Source organism: Dryas octopetala, chromosome 1, assembly GCF_963921425.1.
Source record: "Dryas octopetala chromosome 1, drDryOcto1.1, whole genome shotgun sequence".
Taxonomy (NCBI): domain Eukaryota; kingdom Viridiplantae; phylum Streptophyta; class Magnoliopsida; order Rosales; family Rosaceae; genus Dryas; species Dryas octopetala.
The window spans coordinates 724,182-741,148 of NC_141366.1; the positions used below are offsets into that span (position 1 = coordinate 724,182).

Below are 16,967 nucleotides of genomic sequence, written 5' to 3' on the forward strand. Positions count from 1 at the left end.
ACCCCAGAGCTCAAAGACACTACATAGTTTTCATCGACACCGTCTTGTTTTCCAAGTCCACTTTATTTTCTCTCGCTCTCTCAAACGAACAAAATAAATAGCTGATTAGAACGAGAGAAGCAAAGTCTTCCTAGGTGTCTTCTTTCTCTTTCTAAAATATAAAGTTTTACTGCTTCTGCTCTCCACATTGGCTCATTCCATTGCACAAAGGTAAGAAATTTATGTTGCATTCATCTTTTTTGTTGTTGTTTTTGTGGCTGCTGTTTTCAGATCAATTATTTTGGACTGAGATTTGTGTGAAATGTAGTAGAGGTTTTGGGTTGTTTCTCAGATGTGTTGAACTGTCGTTGAAATTTGCTGGGGTTTAAGGTAGAGATGCGTGTGCGTTAATCTTATGGTGGTTAGTTTGACTACCGTAGTTTAAATTTTTTTCCCCCAAATTTTCTTGGATTTAGCTTAACTGCCAGATGTACGTGTCTTTATTATCTGGGTTCATCTTACTTTAGGCAAATTTATGGGTTTTCTTTCATGGTTTTCCATGGATTTTCTTGTGCTGCTTACCTACCAAGTTAAGGGTTACTGTAAAATGGTTTCTTTAGCTTAGTGTGACAAATCAGCATTTGGGAAGTGCAAGATTATGGTTGAAAAAGGGACGATGTTTGATTTAAAACAAAAAAAAAAAAAGTTTTTTTTTTCCATTACAAATGTTTCCAAGAATTCTGTTTTCAGTCATGAGTTTATGGATATTAATTCTGATTTAGTGTATTATATAGATCTCTGCTGTCCCTTGTGAGATTCCATTTTTTGAAGATGGCAACAACTGCTGCTTCCAGCCTGCAAATGGCAACAGCAAGACCCTGCATTTCCTCTTCTCGTAGAGCTTTCACCTCAAGTGCTGCAATGCTTCATGGCAATTGTAAAGTGGCATCTCCCTCTAAGCTTTCAAGTGCGTGCCATATGTCATCTGTGCAACCTTTCCGGCGGAGCTTTACATCTTCATCTATAAAAATGGATAAGTTTGTTACAAAGGCAATGGCTGGAGCTGGTGAAAGCAAGCCTGTCTCCGGGTTGCCAATTGATTTGAAAGGTTAATTTTCCTTCTAAATATCCGTTCCTACACTCTTAATAGAAAGGCCTTGTTACTGTTTTTGCATTATCTTTTTATTTTCTTGTTACACTAAAGAAGGCTGAAAGTTCATACTTACCATAAAGAAGCTGTTGGTTCTCTATTTACATGATTCCCCTTGCTTTGGATGTATACACTTGGGAAAGGTGACTGTAGCTATAGCCGTTGTGCTTGGAGGAACAACATTATCCTCAATATGGTTTTTATCAGATCACAGTTAGTTATATTATATTTAAGCAGTGATGGTGTATTTACAAAAAATTTAGATTTTACTAATCTGAAATATTACATACATGTGTCCAGGTCGTTGTCCATATTCCAATTAGGTACTTGCCTTTGGATGAGCACAATACCTTTCAAACTAAATGTGGATGTGCTTTGTGCAGGTAAGAGGGCATTTATTGCTGGTGTTGCTGATGATGGTGGATATGGTTGGGCAATTGCAAAATCTCTAGCTGCTGCAGGTGCTGAAATTCTCGTGGGCACGTGGGTGCCTGTAAGTTGATGGCCTGATCTCCAGGATTTTATATCTGCCTTTTCTCTTTCTAAATTTTGAATAATGATGTAGTTACTGACCATGAAGCTTCAATATACAGGCTTTGAACATTTTTGAGTCCAGCCTGCGACGTGGAAAGTTTGATGAATCACGCGTGTAAGATGTTAGATCTGGTTTGAATTACGTTTAGTTGGTAAGTTTGATGAATAGGTTCTAACAAGATTTATGATCTTTCAGGTTACCAGATGGTTCTTTGATGGAGATTACCAAAGTATATCCTCTAGATGCTGTTTTTGACAACCCTGAGGACGTTCCTGAAGATGTAATGGAAAAATATATACTTTATATTATGGAAAAATTAAAATGGGAAAATATATTTAATGTGTTTTGGCATTTCTTCATGCAGGTGAAAACAAATAAGCGCTATGCAGGATCCAGTAATTGGACTGTCCAGGTATGACTTAAGCATCTTCGTTGTAGAACTTTAGCCGGTATGTTGGAGCTTGAGAATAGTTTTGAGGTTCAACATGGATGGACAACCAATTTGAACAAAATTTCAGTTCCACTGTATCGTATCAGAGGCGATTTAGTAATTTGCCTGGAGATTGCTTTTCAATAAAATGGAACCAATTGAAGATCCATGGCATTCTAATCAATTTTTGAAAACAGTCTGCTAACCTCATCTTTCGGTTATAGTTCAAGTTGTGCATTGTATTGATCATTCCTTTTATCTTGTGTTTATGTTGAAAGAAGTTTCCTTGTTACTCCTGCCTTTCCAAAATGTTTAAATCTAAATTCCATCAGTCATCTGATTTTGTCTTTGCATCTCATCCCCCAAAGTAGCTGTTGAGGATGTGGTATTCTTTTCTCTTTGTAAAAATTTTAAATTGATGATTTAGGCAAGGGGTTTCAGATTTTGCTGAACTTTTCTTTTATGTGAAAATATAAAGATCACAGATTTTTTATAAACAAGATATGGTTTTTCTTGAATCGTGCCTTTATGTTTTGCAGGAAGCTGCTGAAGCTGTGAAGAGTGATTTTGGCAGCATTGACATTCTTGTGCACTCACTTGCAAATGGACCGGAGGTGCAGTAGTAATCATAATGAAATTTCTGTTCCCTATTTTCTTGGCACATATTAAATTCTCTTTTGAATAGGTAACCAAACCTCTGTTGGAGACATCCAGGAATGGGTATCTTGCTGCTTTATCTGCATCAAGTTATTCCTATGTTTCTTTACTGAAGCATTTCCTCCCAATAATTAATCCAGGCAAGCTTCCACATTCAATTATTCACTAGTGTTTTCCTGTATTTGTCTGCTTTACTTTTTATGTTCTTATTGTGTAAGATATACTACAGCAAACCTTCTATATGGAATTTAAATTAGGATGTTGCGGTTACAGGTGGTTCTTCACTTTCTCTTACATATATTGCTTCCGAGAGGATCATTCCTGGGTATCTTTTCTATGCATTGTCTGTTTCACAGTTTGTGTATAGAGTTACATTTTCAAATATGTTATGATGAATTCTTGAATTATGAAATACAGATATGGTGGAGGTATGAGTTCTGCAAAAGCTGCTCTTGAGAGTGACACTCGAGTGAGTTTTTCTTCCCTTCCACTTGTACATGTAATTTATCCTGCTTTCTTTTCCTCCCAGACTTATTTTGGTATGACTTTTGTCATTATTCAGGTGCTTGCTTTTGAAGCGGGCAGAAAAAAGAGAGTTAGAGTCAACACTATATCTGCTGGTAATTTGTACGCCTTTTATTGATTCAAATATTTTTGTATATCATTTCCAAGTACGTATCCATTTATCCTATATGTGTGATTATTTGTCTCTGTGATCTCTTTTCCAAAGGGCCATGTTCATTATGGATCATGAATCAGAGTTTCCCTAAAATTTAACGAATTACATACACTTTCAGGATGACCAAATTAGGCTTCCTGAAGTTCTATTTTTGGAGTATTACCTTAATTTCTGTGTTTTGATCCTCAGGTCCACTAAGAAGCCGTGCTGCAAAAGCAATTGGATTTATTGATATGATGATTGACTATTCAATAGCCAATGCACCTCTACAAAAGGAATTGTCTGCAGGTGATTTACCAGTCTCTTCAATTTTATTCAACACTTCCCTTTTTTGTTGTTTATTAGACCATACTGAAGTCACAAATCTGCTTAAACAGAGGAGGTAGGGAACACAGCTGCTTTCTTGGCATCACCTTTGGCTTCTGCCATCACTGGTGCTGTTGTATATGTTGACAATGGTTTGAACGCAATGGGTGTGGGAGTTGACAGTCCAATTTTTGAGAACCTTAACATTCCGAAGGATCAGCACTGAGGATAGTTAAAAGCTTGCTCACTGAATGATAAGCCAAAGCCTTAAGTTGTACTCCAGACTAAATGCAGTTTGCTTACAAGAACCTAGGATGTCTTGGCCGGTGGCCCCCATTTTGTGAGGAGAAATTTTCCTGTGGTGGACTGCAACAGTTTACAAGAACCTTGAGTCAAAATGCTGTTAATTTACAATTTTATGTAGTTGATACTGATTTATGCTTGTTAGGACTCGTATAAAATATCAAATCCTATGCCTAGTACTCTTGGATTCTCTTGGAATAAATCCCATGCCTGTTATCTAAAATTGCAAGCAGCAGCACTATGGTATTTGAATAGTGCAATTTTTAGTGGTTTTGTACAAAGTGTGGAGTTGGAAGATTTGAGCAATTGTTTCTGCATTGTCCATATTCTCAAGTTTATTTGAAATGAACCTTTCAATAGAAGTCGGCCAATGATCCTGAATCCAGAGATCTTCACAATAGAGGATGAGAATTTTCAGTGTACAGAATAAATAATTTAATATGTTCCAATAAAACATTGCTCGCTCACATAAAAAAATGTTCCACGTACGCATGAAACTCTATAAAAGTTACAAGAGGAACATTTTTCTTTTCGAAATGTCACAAGCAATACAGTGAGTAGAATGCCAGTCGCAAGAGTCAACTGCAAAAGGATAAAACACTAAACCCAACCTAATGCAAAACATGAGTAAAAAGCTATCTTCCTAATCCTATATACATCCATAGGAATCAACAGATATACAACAGGTAACTGAACAAAAATAAAGCTGCGTACATGACAGTGATCTAACAAGTCCATCACTCAATTAAGCTTGCGCTTACACCTGCGGAGGGTGGCAGCTCCTGCACCAGTATCATCATCATTTTGAGGGGACTCTTCTACAATAGATTCTTCCTGCACAACCCGGCCACGGTTTCTGGAAAGTTTTCGAATCGGGGTTGTGGGTAAAGTGGTTTGGGAACTGTATGCTGCTGGTTCCTCCTGAGACGCAGGTATGGAGTTCGCATGGTTTCTATGTGGCATCAGCTCCTCACCAACAGGCACCATATCCTTCATTAACTGCAAAGCAAATAAGAAAAGATTGTTTTCAAAGGGTTACATTACACTTACACATAATACAAGACCCAAGAAAAGGCTGGGCAAAGAATTTATTATCCCATCTTAACCACAACTAACAAAAAGAACATATGACTTGAAAACTTAACAAACCTCTAAAACGGCTTGTTTTAACAAAATACCGAATGAATTCTTCAAATTTGGCATTTTTAACATCCAGATGGGCTTATTTCCAGTTACTAGATAATGTCAAGGACATGTTTCCATTCTGAAAGTCAGGTACAAGCCATATCAAATAAAACATTACCACTGAAAATGAACACTATGCCTGATACCTTCCAGTCCTTGAAATCAAATCGGAACACAAAATGGTTGTAAACAACCGTACGTGACGCCACGTCACTGGCAGCAGCAGCATTTCTAGGTGCTGGATAAGAGAAAGAATCATTGATTAAGACAAAGGCAGAAATGGTTAAAACACAAATGTAAACCAGAAAGAAAAATTAGTTTGTATTGTGTTATAATCTACTTACCAACAAGATGAGAACCATTTGCATCCACAGTTATTGAAGCTCGGCCATCTTTAACTAGGAATGACAGAGCAAATAAATTTTCCACCGTCTGCGCAAAAGACTTACTATTCAATATTAAGCATTCAAGTCTAACCCGCATGTTCTTTCTTAAGATCTCAAACATTGTTGACATGTTCTTGTCTGTATCAGTTTTTTCTTCTGCCTGATCATCAATCTGTTGCATATAAACCACAAATGTGTAATTAGCATCAGCAAGCATAAGGTGTTCCTAGAACAAACTAAGTTCAAACACACAATCTCATTATATCAGCTATGCAACAGTATTAAATCTACTTTTGCCCTGATTAGTGATAAGTTAACACTACATTTTCCATAGAACACACCCAATATAAACAACTTTACCTCCTCAGGACGATCAGTTTCAGTTGGCTTTGTACGTCTACTACGAACCACAGCCTTCCTTTGCTTCAACTCAGTATTCATGGGTCCAAGCCTTAAGAAAAGCAACAAAACCATGAGTTAGTAGTTAGTACAGAAACAATGCAAAGGCACACAATAACTCTATACAAGAGGGGCATTCAAGGAAACAACTCACATAGTGCAACACCCATGAGCCCTCTTGAAAATGGATGAAACAGCACGCCCAATATTCTTCCACTGAACTGAGACGTGGTCATTTTCTGCTAATGGATTGGACTGCCCAAACTCTCTAAGCAAACAGGAAATGAAGTCAGATGGGGTAATTCCCGCACTTGACTGTGACTTAACAGAGGTCACCAATGTGTTAGTTATGTCCAACAGTGCTTCTGCATCTGCGACTTGTTCCCTTGGCTTCTGAACTGAAAAATCCAAATTGGGCATTGCAAATATATTATCTAAAATCAAGATGAAAGCTTTTAAGAATATCTGAATTAGTTTCACTTTTCTTTTACATATACTCATTTTTCTGAATAATCGAATAGCATAACAAAAGTAAAAATAAATAAGAACACATAATAATGGTAATAGAAAAATATACGAAACCTCACTTAATTTTTTTATATACTTTGACAAAAGGGGGTAGTTTTAAATTTTCATTTTCTGTTTTCTATTCTCAAATGTCCCAGCAAAAAAGAAAGGTTAACCAAGTAGCATAATTGCATAAAATCAAAAAAAAAAAAAAAACTAAATGATTTTAAAAAATATGTATGTAATGGGGAATACCTTGCTCATGCAATGCCTCAAAACTATCAAAGAGAACGTTGAACTTCTCCGATTCAGGGTTCATCAACTCATCTCTTTTCTCTGCATCATAAAGAAAAAGGAAATAAAATTAAGATACTTAAATGTAAATAAATAAATAAATAATATTTTATTTTAAAAAATAACATGAATACATACCACTTATGAGGTTGGAGAGGGCGAGGTAGCGGGAGCGAATGGCTCGGCGATCCCGAGGGTCTTGCTGACTCGGGTGAGCCGACTCATCTTCAACTCGTTCGGCGGCGTTGACTCTCTCCCGCTTGACGGCTCTGAGTTGCTGGGCCTCGTCAACGCCTCGGCTTTGACTTCCGCTCCGTGTTTCGCGTTTGGAAGTGGTCGGCATCGGGGTGAAATTCTTGGAAGATCGAGCAGATTTATTACGAAGCTAAAACCCTAAAAGCGAATGAAGAAGGTAAGATTGAGAAACCCTAAATTCAAGACTCGAGAGGGAAGTGCGAAACTGGAATTGAAGTTTGAGTTCTTTTAAAGAATGAAATTTACGATTTGAACAAACGCGGTGCTTTTCCCGCTCAATTCCTCAAATGCAGTTTCTATTATATTTTTCCAATATAATATTTTTTTGAGCAAATTACAATTTAGTACCTCAACTTTACATGTTGTTTCAACTTAGTACCCCAACTTTGAAAACTTGCAAAAAAGTACCTCAACTTTCATTTTGTATCAAAATAGTACCTCCGTTATTTTTTCCGTTAAATAAACCGTTACCTGCTGACGTGGCATGGGTATTTTCTCTAAATTTTTTTAAAAAAATAATATTTTTAAAAAAATTTAATAAAAAAAATAATTAAAATTTCTTAATTTCATTAAAAAAAAAAAAAAAACAACATTTCCCATTTCCCCAACCATCCCCCCCTCCCTTCCCCGCCCCCACCCATCCCCTCCCTCCTCCTCCTCGCCCCCACCCAGCCAGCCCCAAAACCCATTTATTATCAATTCATCATTTTCATACTAAACTACTAGTACACTGTAAATCTCCAATCAACATTACCCAACAAAAAAGAAGAGGGAAAAACAACCCACTAAAACAAAAATGAAGAGGTACACCAAATAGCAGTGGTTTATTGTTGTTGTGAAAGTAATAGATAGTTTTGATTTTCAGTTGATGGGTTTGAGGTCCATGATGCTGGTGAGGTTGGGGGCATAAAGCTTGTAGACGATGGCCTGCCTCTGAGCGACCTCCAACTGGGGAGGGGGTGCGATGAGGTGCGACGGTGCTGGGGCTGGTGGGGAGGGGGTGCGACGAGGTGCGACGGGACTGGGGTGGGAGAGAGGGTGGGTCGGGGCAGGGAGAGGAGGGAGGATGGCTGGGGGCGGGGAGGAGGAGGAGGAGGAGGGAGGGGATGGGTAGGGGGAGTGGGGGGCTGGCTGGGTGAGGGCGGGGAGGAGGAGGGAGGGCATGGGTAGGGGGAGTGGGGGGCTGGCTGGGTGGGGGCGGGGAGGAGGAGGGAGGGGGATGGGTGGGGGGAGTGGGGGCTGGCTGTGTGGGGGCGGGGAGGAGGGAGGGAGAGGATGGGTGGGGGGAGTGGGGGGCTGGCTGTGCGGGGGCGGGGAGGAGGAGGGAGGGGATGGGTGAGGGGCGGGGAAGGGAGAGGGGGATGGCTGGGGAAATGGGAAATGTTGTTGTTGTTTTTTTTTTTTTTTTAATGAAATTAAGAAATTTTAATTATTTTTTATTAAATTTTTTAAAAATATTATTATTTTTAAAATTTAGAGAAAATGACGAAAATACCTCTGCCACGTCAGCAGATAACGGTTTATTTAACGAAAAAACTAACGGAGGTATTATTTTGATACAAAATAAAAGTTGAGGTACTTTTTTGCAAGTTTTCAAAGTTGGGGTACTAAGTTGAAACAACATGTAAAGTTGAGGTACTAAATTGTAATTTGCTCTATTTTTTTTGTTTCTGTATGATGGGGAACGAAGCCTGGGCCTAGACGCACTCCTTGGGCCTTTCTCAAGTAACTGGCCAGTGCCTAAGATGGGCCTGCACTAAAATCACACAGCCCAACTCCAAGGATAAGCCTAGAGAGCCAATTTTGGTTTATTTGTGCAATAAATTTTTTGGTCACATGTTTCATTATGTTCCTTTCCATATTTTGGTTTATTTGTGATTATTATTCTTGGTTAGTTTTGTGACGTTTGCAGTCTTTCTTGCTGCCTTTCAGTTGGTGGTTGTGAGTCATCTCCGAATAAACCAAGATGGTAAAATTCTTGACCGTTTTCTTCTTAGTGTTCCATTTAATCTTTGAGTGATGTTCTTAGTGAAATAATGATAATCAGTTTTCAATAATTGATGTTAGTAATGTACTCATACATTAATTTTAACCACTCGATCAACATGGAAAACTATTCTGGATAATGCAAGTTCAACAAAATATTTGAGTTTCATTTCTGCATGTGCTTGTATGCAAGTGTTTATGCATTTGTGCATGCATGTATAGATGCACTTTCAAGTTGTTCCCAAGCAACCCAAGTATTCTGTTTAACAATGTGATTGCAATGCCAAATGGCAAACCAACTTAGTGGGGATTTACCACTAAGTTGAGATGGAGAGTCGTGAAGAGAAGCTGCACAAGCTCGTAATGACGCAAAGCTAGTGAGGTTGACAAAAGCAAGGTATTTGTTTAGGGCCCTGTGGTGGCTCCTGTATTAGCCTTTTGACTCGGTGCTCCTGACAAGTGGGTTTAGTCTTTTCAATTTATCTTGTATGCTCTCATCATTAAATATCAATTTGTCTTTGTTGCAGTCAACTGGTGTTGGCCCTCTGTTTCTGGGAATGAAACTTATGTCAGCATTGAATATGAAGTTTCTTTGGTGTTCGATCTGCAAAATGTTGTGGTATCCGTACCTCTTCCAGCTCTCTGAGAGGTTCCAAATGTAAGGCAGATTGATGGTGAATATATGGAGGTGAGAAAAATCAACTTTATGTTTCATCTTTACTCTAGCTCTTAGAACATTGAATTACAGCCATACACAATTGAATATCATTAATTGTTTCATCTTTTTGTGTTTTTGGTTTAATTTTGGTGCAGATTCACACCATGTATAACATTTGTTCATGCATGTGAACTCTTTTTCGCAGGTTGTGAACATTTTACCTCTGAAAGGTGGAGCCCCTCCCAAGTCCTCTCAAACAACGCAGTTGACCATAGAGAATTAATTACCAAGTGGTGTGAGTGGTTTGGGGTGTTTTTGCAACTACATTATCAGTTTCTGCAACATCCTTGGACATGGATTGGATTCTGTACATATCCAAGAATGTTTTTACCCCCTTCTCAAGTTACTTTTCAAATGGACTATCAGTATTTTCTTTTTATTTAGCAAATAAATCACAACTTTTTTTTGGTGAAAATAAAGTACCACTTGGTGCTACACAAAATTTGCTCTAGAAAAGTCAGTGGCCCTGGGACTGCTTTAGATAAATGGTTCTGGCTAATTAGAAATTGAGTAAATTGCAAATAACCTCCTAAGTTCAACTCATGTGTGAATTTAGTCCTTGACTTTTACGTTGAGTAATGCCAACCTTAAACTATGCACTTGCTTTGGCTGTTCTGATCATACGATTCATAACCCAAAAACACACTCTCTCTCTCTACACTATTGGGCTCTCTACGATATTTGCCTCTAAATTTTTGGAATTCAAATCGTTTTGGCCACTATGGCCCACGGGAAAGTCGGTTTTTCTCAAACTCTCTTCCCTTTGAAGATGGCTATGCACACTCCCAAACATTTGTTGGGGCTATCTCAATATCTATAGTACGCACTCTAATAAGTGAATATGTATATGTATATATTCATCTATAATTTATGTGAAAAGGAAAAGGAAGGGTATGTGGCTTGAAATAATAATTGAAGGAGAAGGCTGAATATGCTATCTAAATGTAGTTGTTGGATAGCTCAATTGTAAGACCATGAAATTGTCCATTTTGCACCAAAGTTCAATCTCTCTTTCTTCAACTCAAAAAAGAAGAAGAAAGAATATGCCATCTAAGTATTCAAACAATGTTTGATAAAAAAAAGTATTCAAACAATGATTGAAGAGAATTTAACGAATGTTAGTAACAAAAAGTTTAATTTGACACTAATGCATACTTTAAGGTGGACATTCTTCAAATTGAAAATTTGGGGACTAGATTGACAGACGGGTTAAAGTTGAAGGGGTTATTTGTAATTTACCCTTAGCAATTTACGCGTGTGAGTTTGTTTATTGCAATATGGATGAGAATGAGTGAAAGGCGTTTGAATTTAAAGCGCTTTATCATTAATAAAGTTTTAAGTGTAATGATTTTTGTTTGACAAGTGCACGTTGTCGAATCTCGTTAACTGGCACCTCATTTATGTAGAACTTCTTTGTAACTCTAACGAATCATCTTGTATGAGGCAGTATTTGGAATTCACTAACTTTCCATAATTATGGAGATTTTTCCTATTTGATAATTATCCAATAATTTTGAGATTTGACGTTACCTAACTTTTGAATATTTTCCTTTTTAAAATTACGATTAACTGTTTAATCTCTCGCGCCAAAGTGTCAATTCTTGACTATAATGGAACATTGGTCGAATCTCCAAACTTTGGCCACACCCTTGATTCTCTTGACTGGTATCCTGTACGTATCTTTGACCTTCTTAGTTGTTCAAAATTTATATTGGGTCCACACTATAACCTATAATTTGACTCAACTCGAACGATTATTATTGGGAATATTGATTCATACAATGATTTTTTGTATCCAATTATACATCTAATGAATGTAGTGGCTCAAACATGTTTATCAAACTTACGTAGTTAAGAAATGTTAGTATATATTAAAAAATGGGCAGGAACTTTTTGTAATTTTATTATCACCATGAATATGAGAGATGTGTGTAACTTGGTCACAAACTTACAAAGAAATTAAAATGAGATGTGAGCTTTAATGGGAAAAGGAAGGGACCCTCCCCCAAACCATTGTTCCCAAACAAATGGCTTGTGAATGGAGCTTACTAGCTTAGGCCGGTTGGGCAAAAGGGGTAATTTGGGAATATCAGAAACAACGTATAGAAATAAGAACCCAATTCAATTGATACTGTCTAGGCCCAATCGAGGTGGTGGAGCGAGAGCGAGGCTGCGAGCTTTACAAAGAAAGCCCCAAACCAAACGTACGCGTTGATGTTGTGAAGCCAAAACCGCGAAGAGACCCAAAAAATTAAAAAAATTAAAAAGAATTCACTTAGATGGAAATATAAAAGCGACGAACAAACACAATAAATCTGTACATTCATCATCCTCATCATCATCCATTGTCAATAAAATGAAAAATTTATTTTGATAATATAAAACCAAAAACCCTAATTTCGAAAAACCAACGATGAAATGAGAGAAGCATGGCTAGGCAACACGAAACGAGCGCGCAACCGTGGGGCACGTTAGAGGAGCTCTTGCTAGTGTGCGCCGTGAACCGCCACGGCCCCAAGAGCTGGGACTCCATCGCCATGGAGGTCCAGAACCGGACCACCAGCTTTGCCCCCACTGCTCATGACTGTAGGGACAAGTTCGACGACCTCAAACGACGCTTCAAATCGCAAAACGACAACCAATCGCACAGCCTGGTCCCAATGGTTGACGAGCTCCGCACGCTTCGAGTCGAGGAGCTCCGACGAGAGGTCCGCCGTCGCGACGTTTCGATCGTGTAAATTCCGCGTCCCTTGACAGAGATCTAAGTGTGAGACGTCGTCGTTTTAATGGTCTGAGATCTGAGAGTGTGTGTGTCTCTCTGTTTGTGGTTTTACAGGTCGTTGGAGTTGAAGGTGAAGAAGTTGGAGGAGGAGAGAGAGCGGAGCTTGAAAGAGGAGGCGGAGGCCCGCCTGACCGACGATCCCCAACGCGGCCGAGACGAGAAAGAGGCGTCGCCGGAGAATCTCGCCGGAAAAACGAACTCCGGCGAAGACTTCGGCTCCGATTCCGACGTGCGCGAGAACCGATCCTTCAACGAGTCCAATTCCACAAGCCAAAGAGGGGAGGCGAAAGCAAACGGCGCCGTTGGGAAACAAGCAGAGGAGGAGGAGGCGGCCGAACCGGACAGAAATCAACCAGATCCGGTTCGAACCGGAATCCGGTCGGAACCGGAGCGGGATTGTTCTGTTTACGGTAAGGTAATAGACGATGATGACGACGAAGATAATAATAAGAACAAAAATAAAAAGGGCGATACGGTGGTGGCAAGGAGAGAAAAGGAGAGTCGACTGGGTGAGTCGAACGAGTCGATGGGTGATTCGAAGCGAGAGGGAAAGGGGGGAGGGGTAGCATCGTCGAAACAGAACAGTGACGTGCAGAGCTCGGCGAGCTTGTCGAAGAGGAAACGACGTCGTAGAGGAGGTGGTGGTGGTGGTGGTGGTGGTGAGGGAGGAGGGAGTAGCAGCGGCGAAGAGCCCGAGGGTGACGAAGTATCTCCCGCCACCAAACGGGTTAAGCTGGTTAAACTTGAGCCGTTGGTCAAGGTCCTCAGGATCATCCACACGCATCCGCTCGGCTCCGTATTCGAGCGGCGGCTTCGGAGCCAGGTATTGACAAATATTCTCATTAATGGTTATTCCAAAAACAAGTTTTAACGTCTAAATATATCTTTAAACGAAATTCTAAAAACAAATTATAAACATGGAAAATTATTAAAGATTAAAGAACATGGAAAAGAGCTAGAGTGCTGGACTGTGGAGGAGGTCGTAGTTAATGGACGTGGGGACTCTCACTTAGATGAGTTGTCGAGTATGGGCCAATCACAGCGTGACACGTCACGATGGTGATTTTGTCATTCGGGAATAAAATGGAGGTGTTTTTGGTACTTTGCTGCAGGATCGTAGGATTAATGGAATAAGTGGTTTCGACAAAAAAATAAAGAAGAAGGGAATAATCGTTAGAGGTATCAATTATTTAACTCTTTAGATCACAATTAATGTGTTAGTAGTTTGTTTGCTTATATATGAGTTCACGACAGAATTTTTAATGAGAAATGTTTTATGGGTCATCACCTTATGACGAAGAGGATCTATATAACACATAAAATTATAAAATTTACTTTATCTTATAAGATGTGCCCATTGAAAATTAAATTTGGATCCAGTCTTGATCTCATTTATTTATAACTTGAAAACTATCATATTATTTATTACATCGGTTTGATACCAAAAGTTGAAAAAATAATTCGTGCCTAGTGTATTGTAGAATGTTACGCTGTGATTAGTCAAGGTTTAGCGTGTAGAGCATGAGCATTGTGTGACCGGACAAAAACTTGGTCAAACGTACGTTGATGAAGGGTACCTTATACCTTAGGTGGTGGTGGGCCCAGTAGGGATTATTTTAATTTTTAACATAGCATTTTAGAAGATTAACCCCTCCAACGGTCCAAATCCGAAGGAAGTGTTACAAATGTGCGTGTGGTAGGGTCTTTGACTCTCGAGTCTATTTTTGTTCACCTGTAATCTGCTTTATCATTCATTAAGTATTATCATTATAATGAATGAATGACACGTGTCAAAAAAGACATTATAATTAAAAAGACATGAGGGTGAGTAAAAATAAATCTCTCTTGATATGTGTTAGTTTTAGACATTGTTCAGTTTTTTTTTTCTCTTCCCAATTTCCAAGGTTATATCATTTTTAATTTTGCTACAATTAATTTCTGTGTGTTCTTTTCCTGGTCTTCTATTAGTTTTCATTGGCATGCATGTCTGGCTGGGCTGGCTGGCTGGCTGGCTGGCTGGCTGTCTGTCTAGCTGGCTCGGTGGCAAGCCCATGATCTAGGAGTCTAGGACGTACATTCGTCATCTCAGATTGAGTGGTGATCTTAATGATTCAAGTTTTAGCAGAGGGCTACTTAAATTGTTGTACACCCTTCGTGTCTATGACCCATGGGTTCTCAAATGGACTAGCTTTAGTTTAAGAAAGAATTTCCTTGGGCCTTAGCCTAGGTTTGATTTGGTATAAATATTCAAGTGGTTGTCCATTATTTAGGAAAATGCTAGAGCTCTTCGATATATTTGGTTTATATACCCCTCCAAAATTGTGTCTATAGTTTGTGAATTGTGCGTGCCTCACAAAAAATTTATTAGATGTTGTTATTAGGAAACAATAAATAATATCATTGCTTTACTTATATTTTAAGATTTATAGAGAAAGTATTACATCCAGCACAATGAGTGGGTTATCAATAAAAAGCATAATAGTGTTTGGTTTTATGTAGCGAGATTTATTTATTGTATACTAAAAGAACTGTGACGAGTAATGCATGTGTAATGAGAATTAATTTTAGAAAAAAGAGTAAAAGTAAAAACTAAAGTAAGACAGTAGTTAATATTCACCGTATTTTCTTTTTATTTTGTGGCCGGGCATCATATTTTCTTTTTAAATATTTTTAATATAGTTCTAAATAATACGAGATTTTATTTTTAGATAATACAAGTATTTATAAAAGAATTCTCTTTATATATAGAATTGGGCGCATTCTGGTACACAAAGTTACCTTTGAGATGTTGGACAGTCCAATCCCAAAGTCCCAACCGATTTATATAACTATATTAAAAAAATAAAAAATCCACGGAAGGTGACGATGGCCTAACACATGGAATGTTACACTTACACGTGTAAGGTACAACTCCTGAAGCGCAAAAATGCAAGTGATGGACGCTATATTATTGGGTCTCGTCCCTTTACTTTTCAGTCCAAATTAGTAATTACTATGCAGCCGCCTTGGTGTTTTTGACTACCAAAAAGCATTTGAGAAAAAGAAAAAGGAAAAAGAAAAAGAAAAAGAAAATGTTATGTTATGTTATGTTATGCGTACAAGCCATGGTTACTAATCTAGAAGGCTACGATTTTTGCAGGAATCAGGAAGGTACAAAAACTTGATTCGGCAGCACATGGACCTGCATGCGGTTCAATCCAGGCTTGACAAAGGGGTCTACACAGATTGTACCCACATGTTCTTCCGCGACCTCCTCATCGTATTCAGCAACGCCGTCGTTTTCTTCCGCAAGACTTCTCCAGAGCACCTCGCAGCTCAAGAACTACGCTCTTTGGTGCTCAAGGAAATGAATGACCAGCTACCAAAGCCTCAACCCACCACAACCCTAAAATCCAAACCCAAGATAGAATTCGATAGTGCTCCTCTGAAACCCAGAAAGTCCTCCATCGTTGTGTTTGGTAAACGTTGTTCTGTCAATGCACTACCCGAAGATGGTGCTAATAACAAGAAGAAGAAGGGAGATAAAAAAGAAAGAGGAGGGGTTGAAGAGAAAGCAAAGGTGAATGAGAAAAAGATGGATGGCTCTTTTGTTAAGATTGAGGACAAGGATATTAGGAAGAAGAGGACCCAAGAAAGAGTGGGGCGGAGAGGGACGAGGAGTAGCAGCAAGAACACTGATAAAATGAAGCATGAGTATGGTGGAAATGAGCTTAGTTCACATGATGGCTTGGAGGTTGTGAAAATGGAGAAGAAAGAAAGTGTGAAGAAGAAGCAAGGCGCCGCGAGCTTCTTGAAGAGAATGAAGCAGAATTCGCCAAGTACTAAAGTAAGGGGAGGGAATTCGGATGATGATTCCGAGGATGATAGTAAGGATAGTATGGTGGAGGAGGAGGATGAAAAAGAGGAGGAGAAGGAGAAGAAGAAGAAGGGTACGAAGAAATTAGATGGGAGGAGAGAGAGGGTGACGCGGAGTTCTACTGGAAATGGAGGAGGGAGAGGAGGAGGCCGAAGAGAGGAGAGTGGGAGGGCGAAGAGAGGGGTTGGGAGACCGCCGAAGAGGCCGGAGTCTGCCGGGGCTCGAAGTGGGAAAAGAGGGAGAGACAATGGTGAATCTGATCAGGTGGGGAGTGCAGGGAGACCTAGGAAGCGTACAAGGAGGTGATGGGGATTGTTGTATGGTACTGTAAATTATTTTTAGTGTGTTTTGGTTTTTGTTCTTGTTTTCTTGCTAATGCTAGGTTCAGTGTTTTGTTTTTTTAACTTTGGCCCAAGAAGGCAAATTAAGAATCAACCACAGAGATAGAGCGACAAAAATGTATTGTGAACTGTAGAATGTTTGTTGCAGCATCCATTGCATATACACAGATTTTGGTGAGTAGCACCAGTGAGGAGGACCTTTTTCTAATTACGATTTTC

At 39.1% G+C, this 16,967-nt stretch overlaps 3 protein-coding genes across 3 annotated transcripts; 2 read left to right on the forward strand and 1 right to left on the reverse strand.

Moving 5' to 3' along the window:
• On the forward strand, positions 1-4,218 carry MOD1 (NAD(P)-binding Rossmann-fold superfamily protein). Its single transcript, XM_086237266.1, has 13 exons — positions 1-210; positions 774-1,087; positions 1,513-1,622; positions 1,723-1,778; positions 1,860-1,944; positions 2,029-2,076; positions 2,634-2,708; positions 2,780-2,891; positions 3,025-3,076; positions 3,169-3,220; positions 3,314-3,371; positions 3,620-3,718; positions 3,808-4,218. The coding sequence occupies exons 2-13, from the start codon at positions 811-813 to the stop codon at positions 3,960-3,962; spliced, it is 1,179 nt and encodes a 392-aa protein (XP_086093392.1). The 5' UTR covers positions 1-210; positions 774-810; the 3' UTR covers positions 3,963-4,218.
• A 312-nt stretch (positions 4,219-4,530) lies between these two features.
• LOC147296054 (Nse4, component of Smc5/6 DNA repair complex) lies at positions 4,531-7,224 on the reverse strand. Its single transcript, XM_086229315.1, has 7 exons — positions 6,949-7,224; positions 6,772-6,852; positions 6,164-6,407; positions 5,971-6,061; positions 5,569-5,782; positions 5,371-5,462; positions 4,531-5,038 (listed from the first exon to the last, which is right to left on the reverse strand). Exons 1-7 carry the CDS (start codon positions 7,151-7,153, stop codon positions 4,781-4,783), a joined length of 1,185 nt encoding a protein of 394 aa, XP_086085441.1. The 5' UTR covers positions 7,154-7,224; the 3' UTR covers positions 4,531-4,780.
• Positions 7,225-12,085: 4,861 nt separating this feature from the next.
• LOC147296055 (uncharacterized) lies at positions 12,086-16,938 on the forward strand. Its single transcript, XM_086251464.1, has 3 exons — positions 12,086-12,503; positions 12,606-13,374; positions 15,691-16,938. The coding sequence occupies exons 1-3, from the start codon at positions 12,199-12,201 to the stop codon at positions 16,711-16,713; spliced, it is 2,097 nt and encodes a 698-aa protein (XP_086107590.1). The 5' UTR covers positions 12,086-12,198; the 3' UTR covers positions 16,714-16,938.
• Positions 16,939-16,967: the final 29 nt, after the last annotated feature.

Bases quoted from the DNA above. Each gene is read 5' to 3' on its own strand.
- MOD1 (XM_086237266.1), top strand. From the start codon at position 811: ATGGCAACAACTGCTGCTTCCAGCCTGCAAATGGCAACAGCAAGACCC. The intron at 1,088-1,512 runs GTTAATTTTCCT...TGCTTTGTGCAG, and splicing joins GTTGCCAATTGATTTGAAAG to GTAAGAGGGCATTTATTGCT. The intron at 2,709-2,779 runs GTGCAGTAGTAA...TCTTTTGAATAG, and splicing joins CACTTGCAAATGGACCGGAG to GTAACCAAACCTCTGTTGGA.
- LOC147296054 (XM_086229315.1), bottom strand. From the start codon at position 7,153: ATGCCGACCACTTCCAAACGCGAAACACGGAGCGGAAGTCAAAGCCGA. The intron at 6,853-6,948 runs GTATGTATTCAT...TTTATGATGCAG, and splicing joins CCTCTCCAACCTCATAAGTG to AGAAAAGAGATGAGTTGATG. The intron at 6,408-6,771 runs GTATTCCCCATT...TGGATTTTTCAG, and splicing joins TGAGGCATTGCATGAGCAAG to TTCAGAAGCCAAGGGAACAA.
- LOC147296055 (XM_086251464.1), top strand. From the start codon at position 12,199: ATGGCTAGGCAACACGAAACGAGCGCGCAACCGTGGGGCACGTTAGAG. The intron at 12,504-12,605 runs GTAAATTCCGCG...GTGGTTTTACAG, and splicing joins CGTCGCGACGTTTCGATCGT to GTCGTTGGAGTTGAAGGTGA. The intron at 13,375-15,690 runs GTATTGACAAAT...CGATTTTTGCAG, and splicing joins AGCGGCGGCTTCGGAGCCAG to GAATCAGGAAGGTACAAAAA.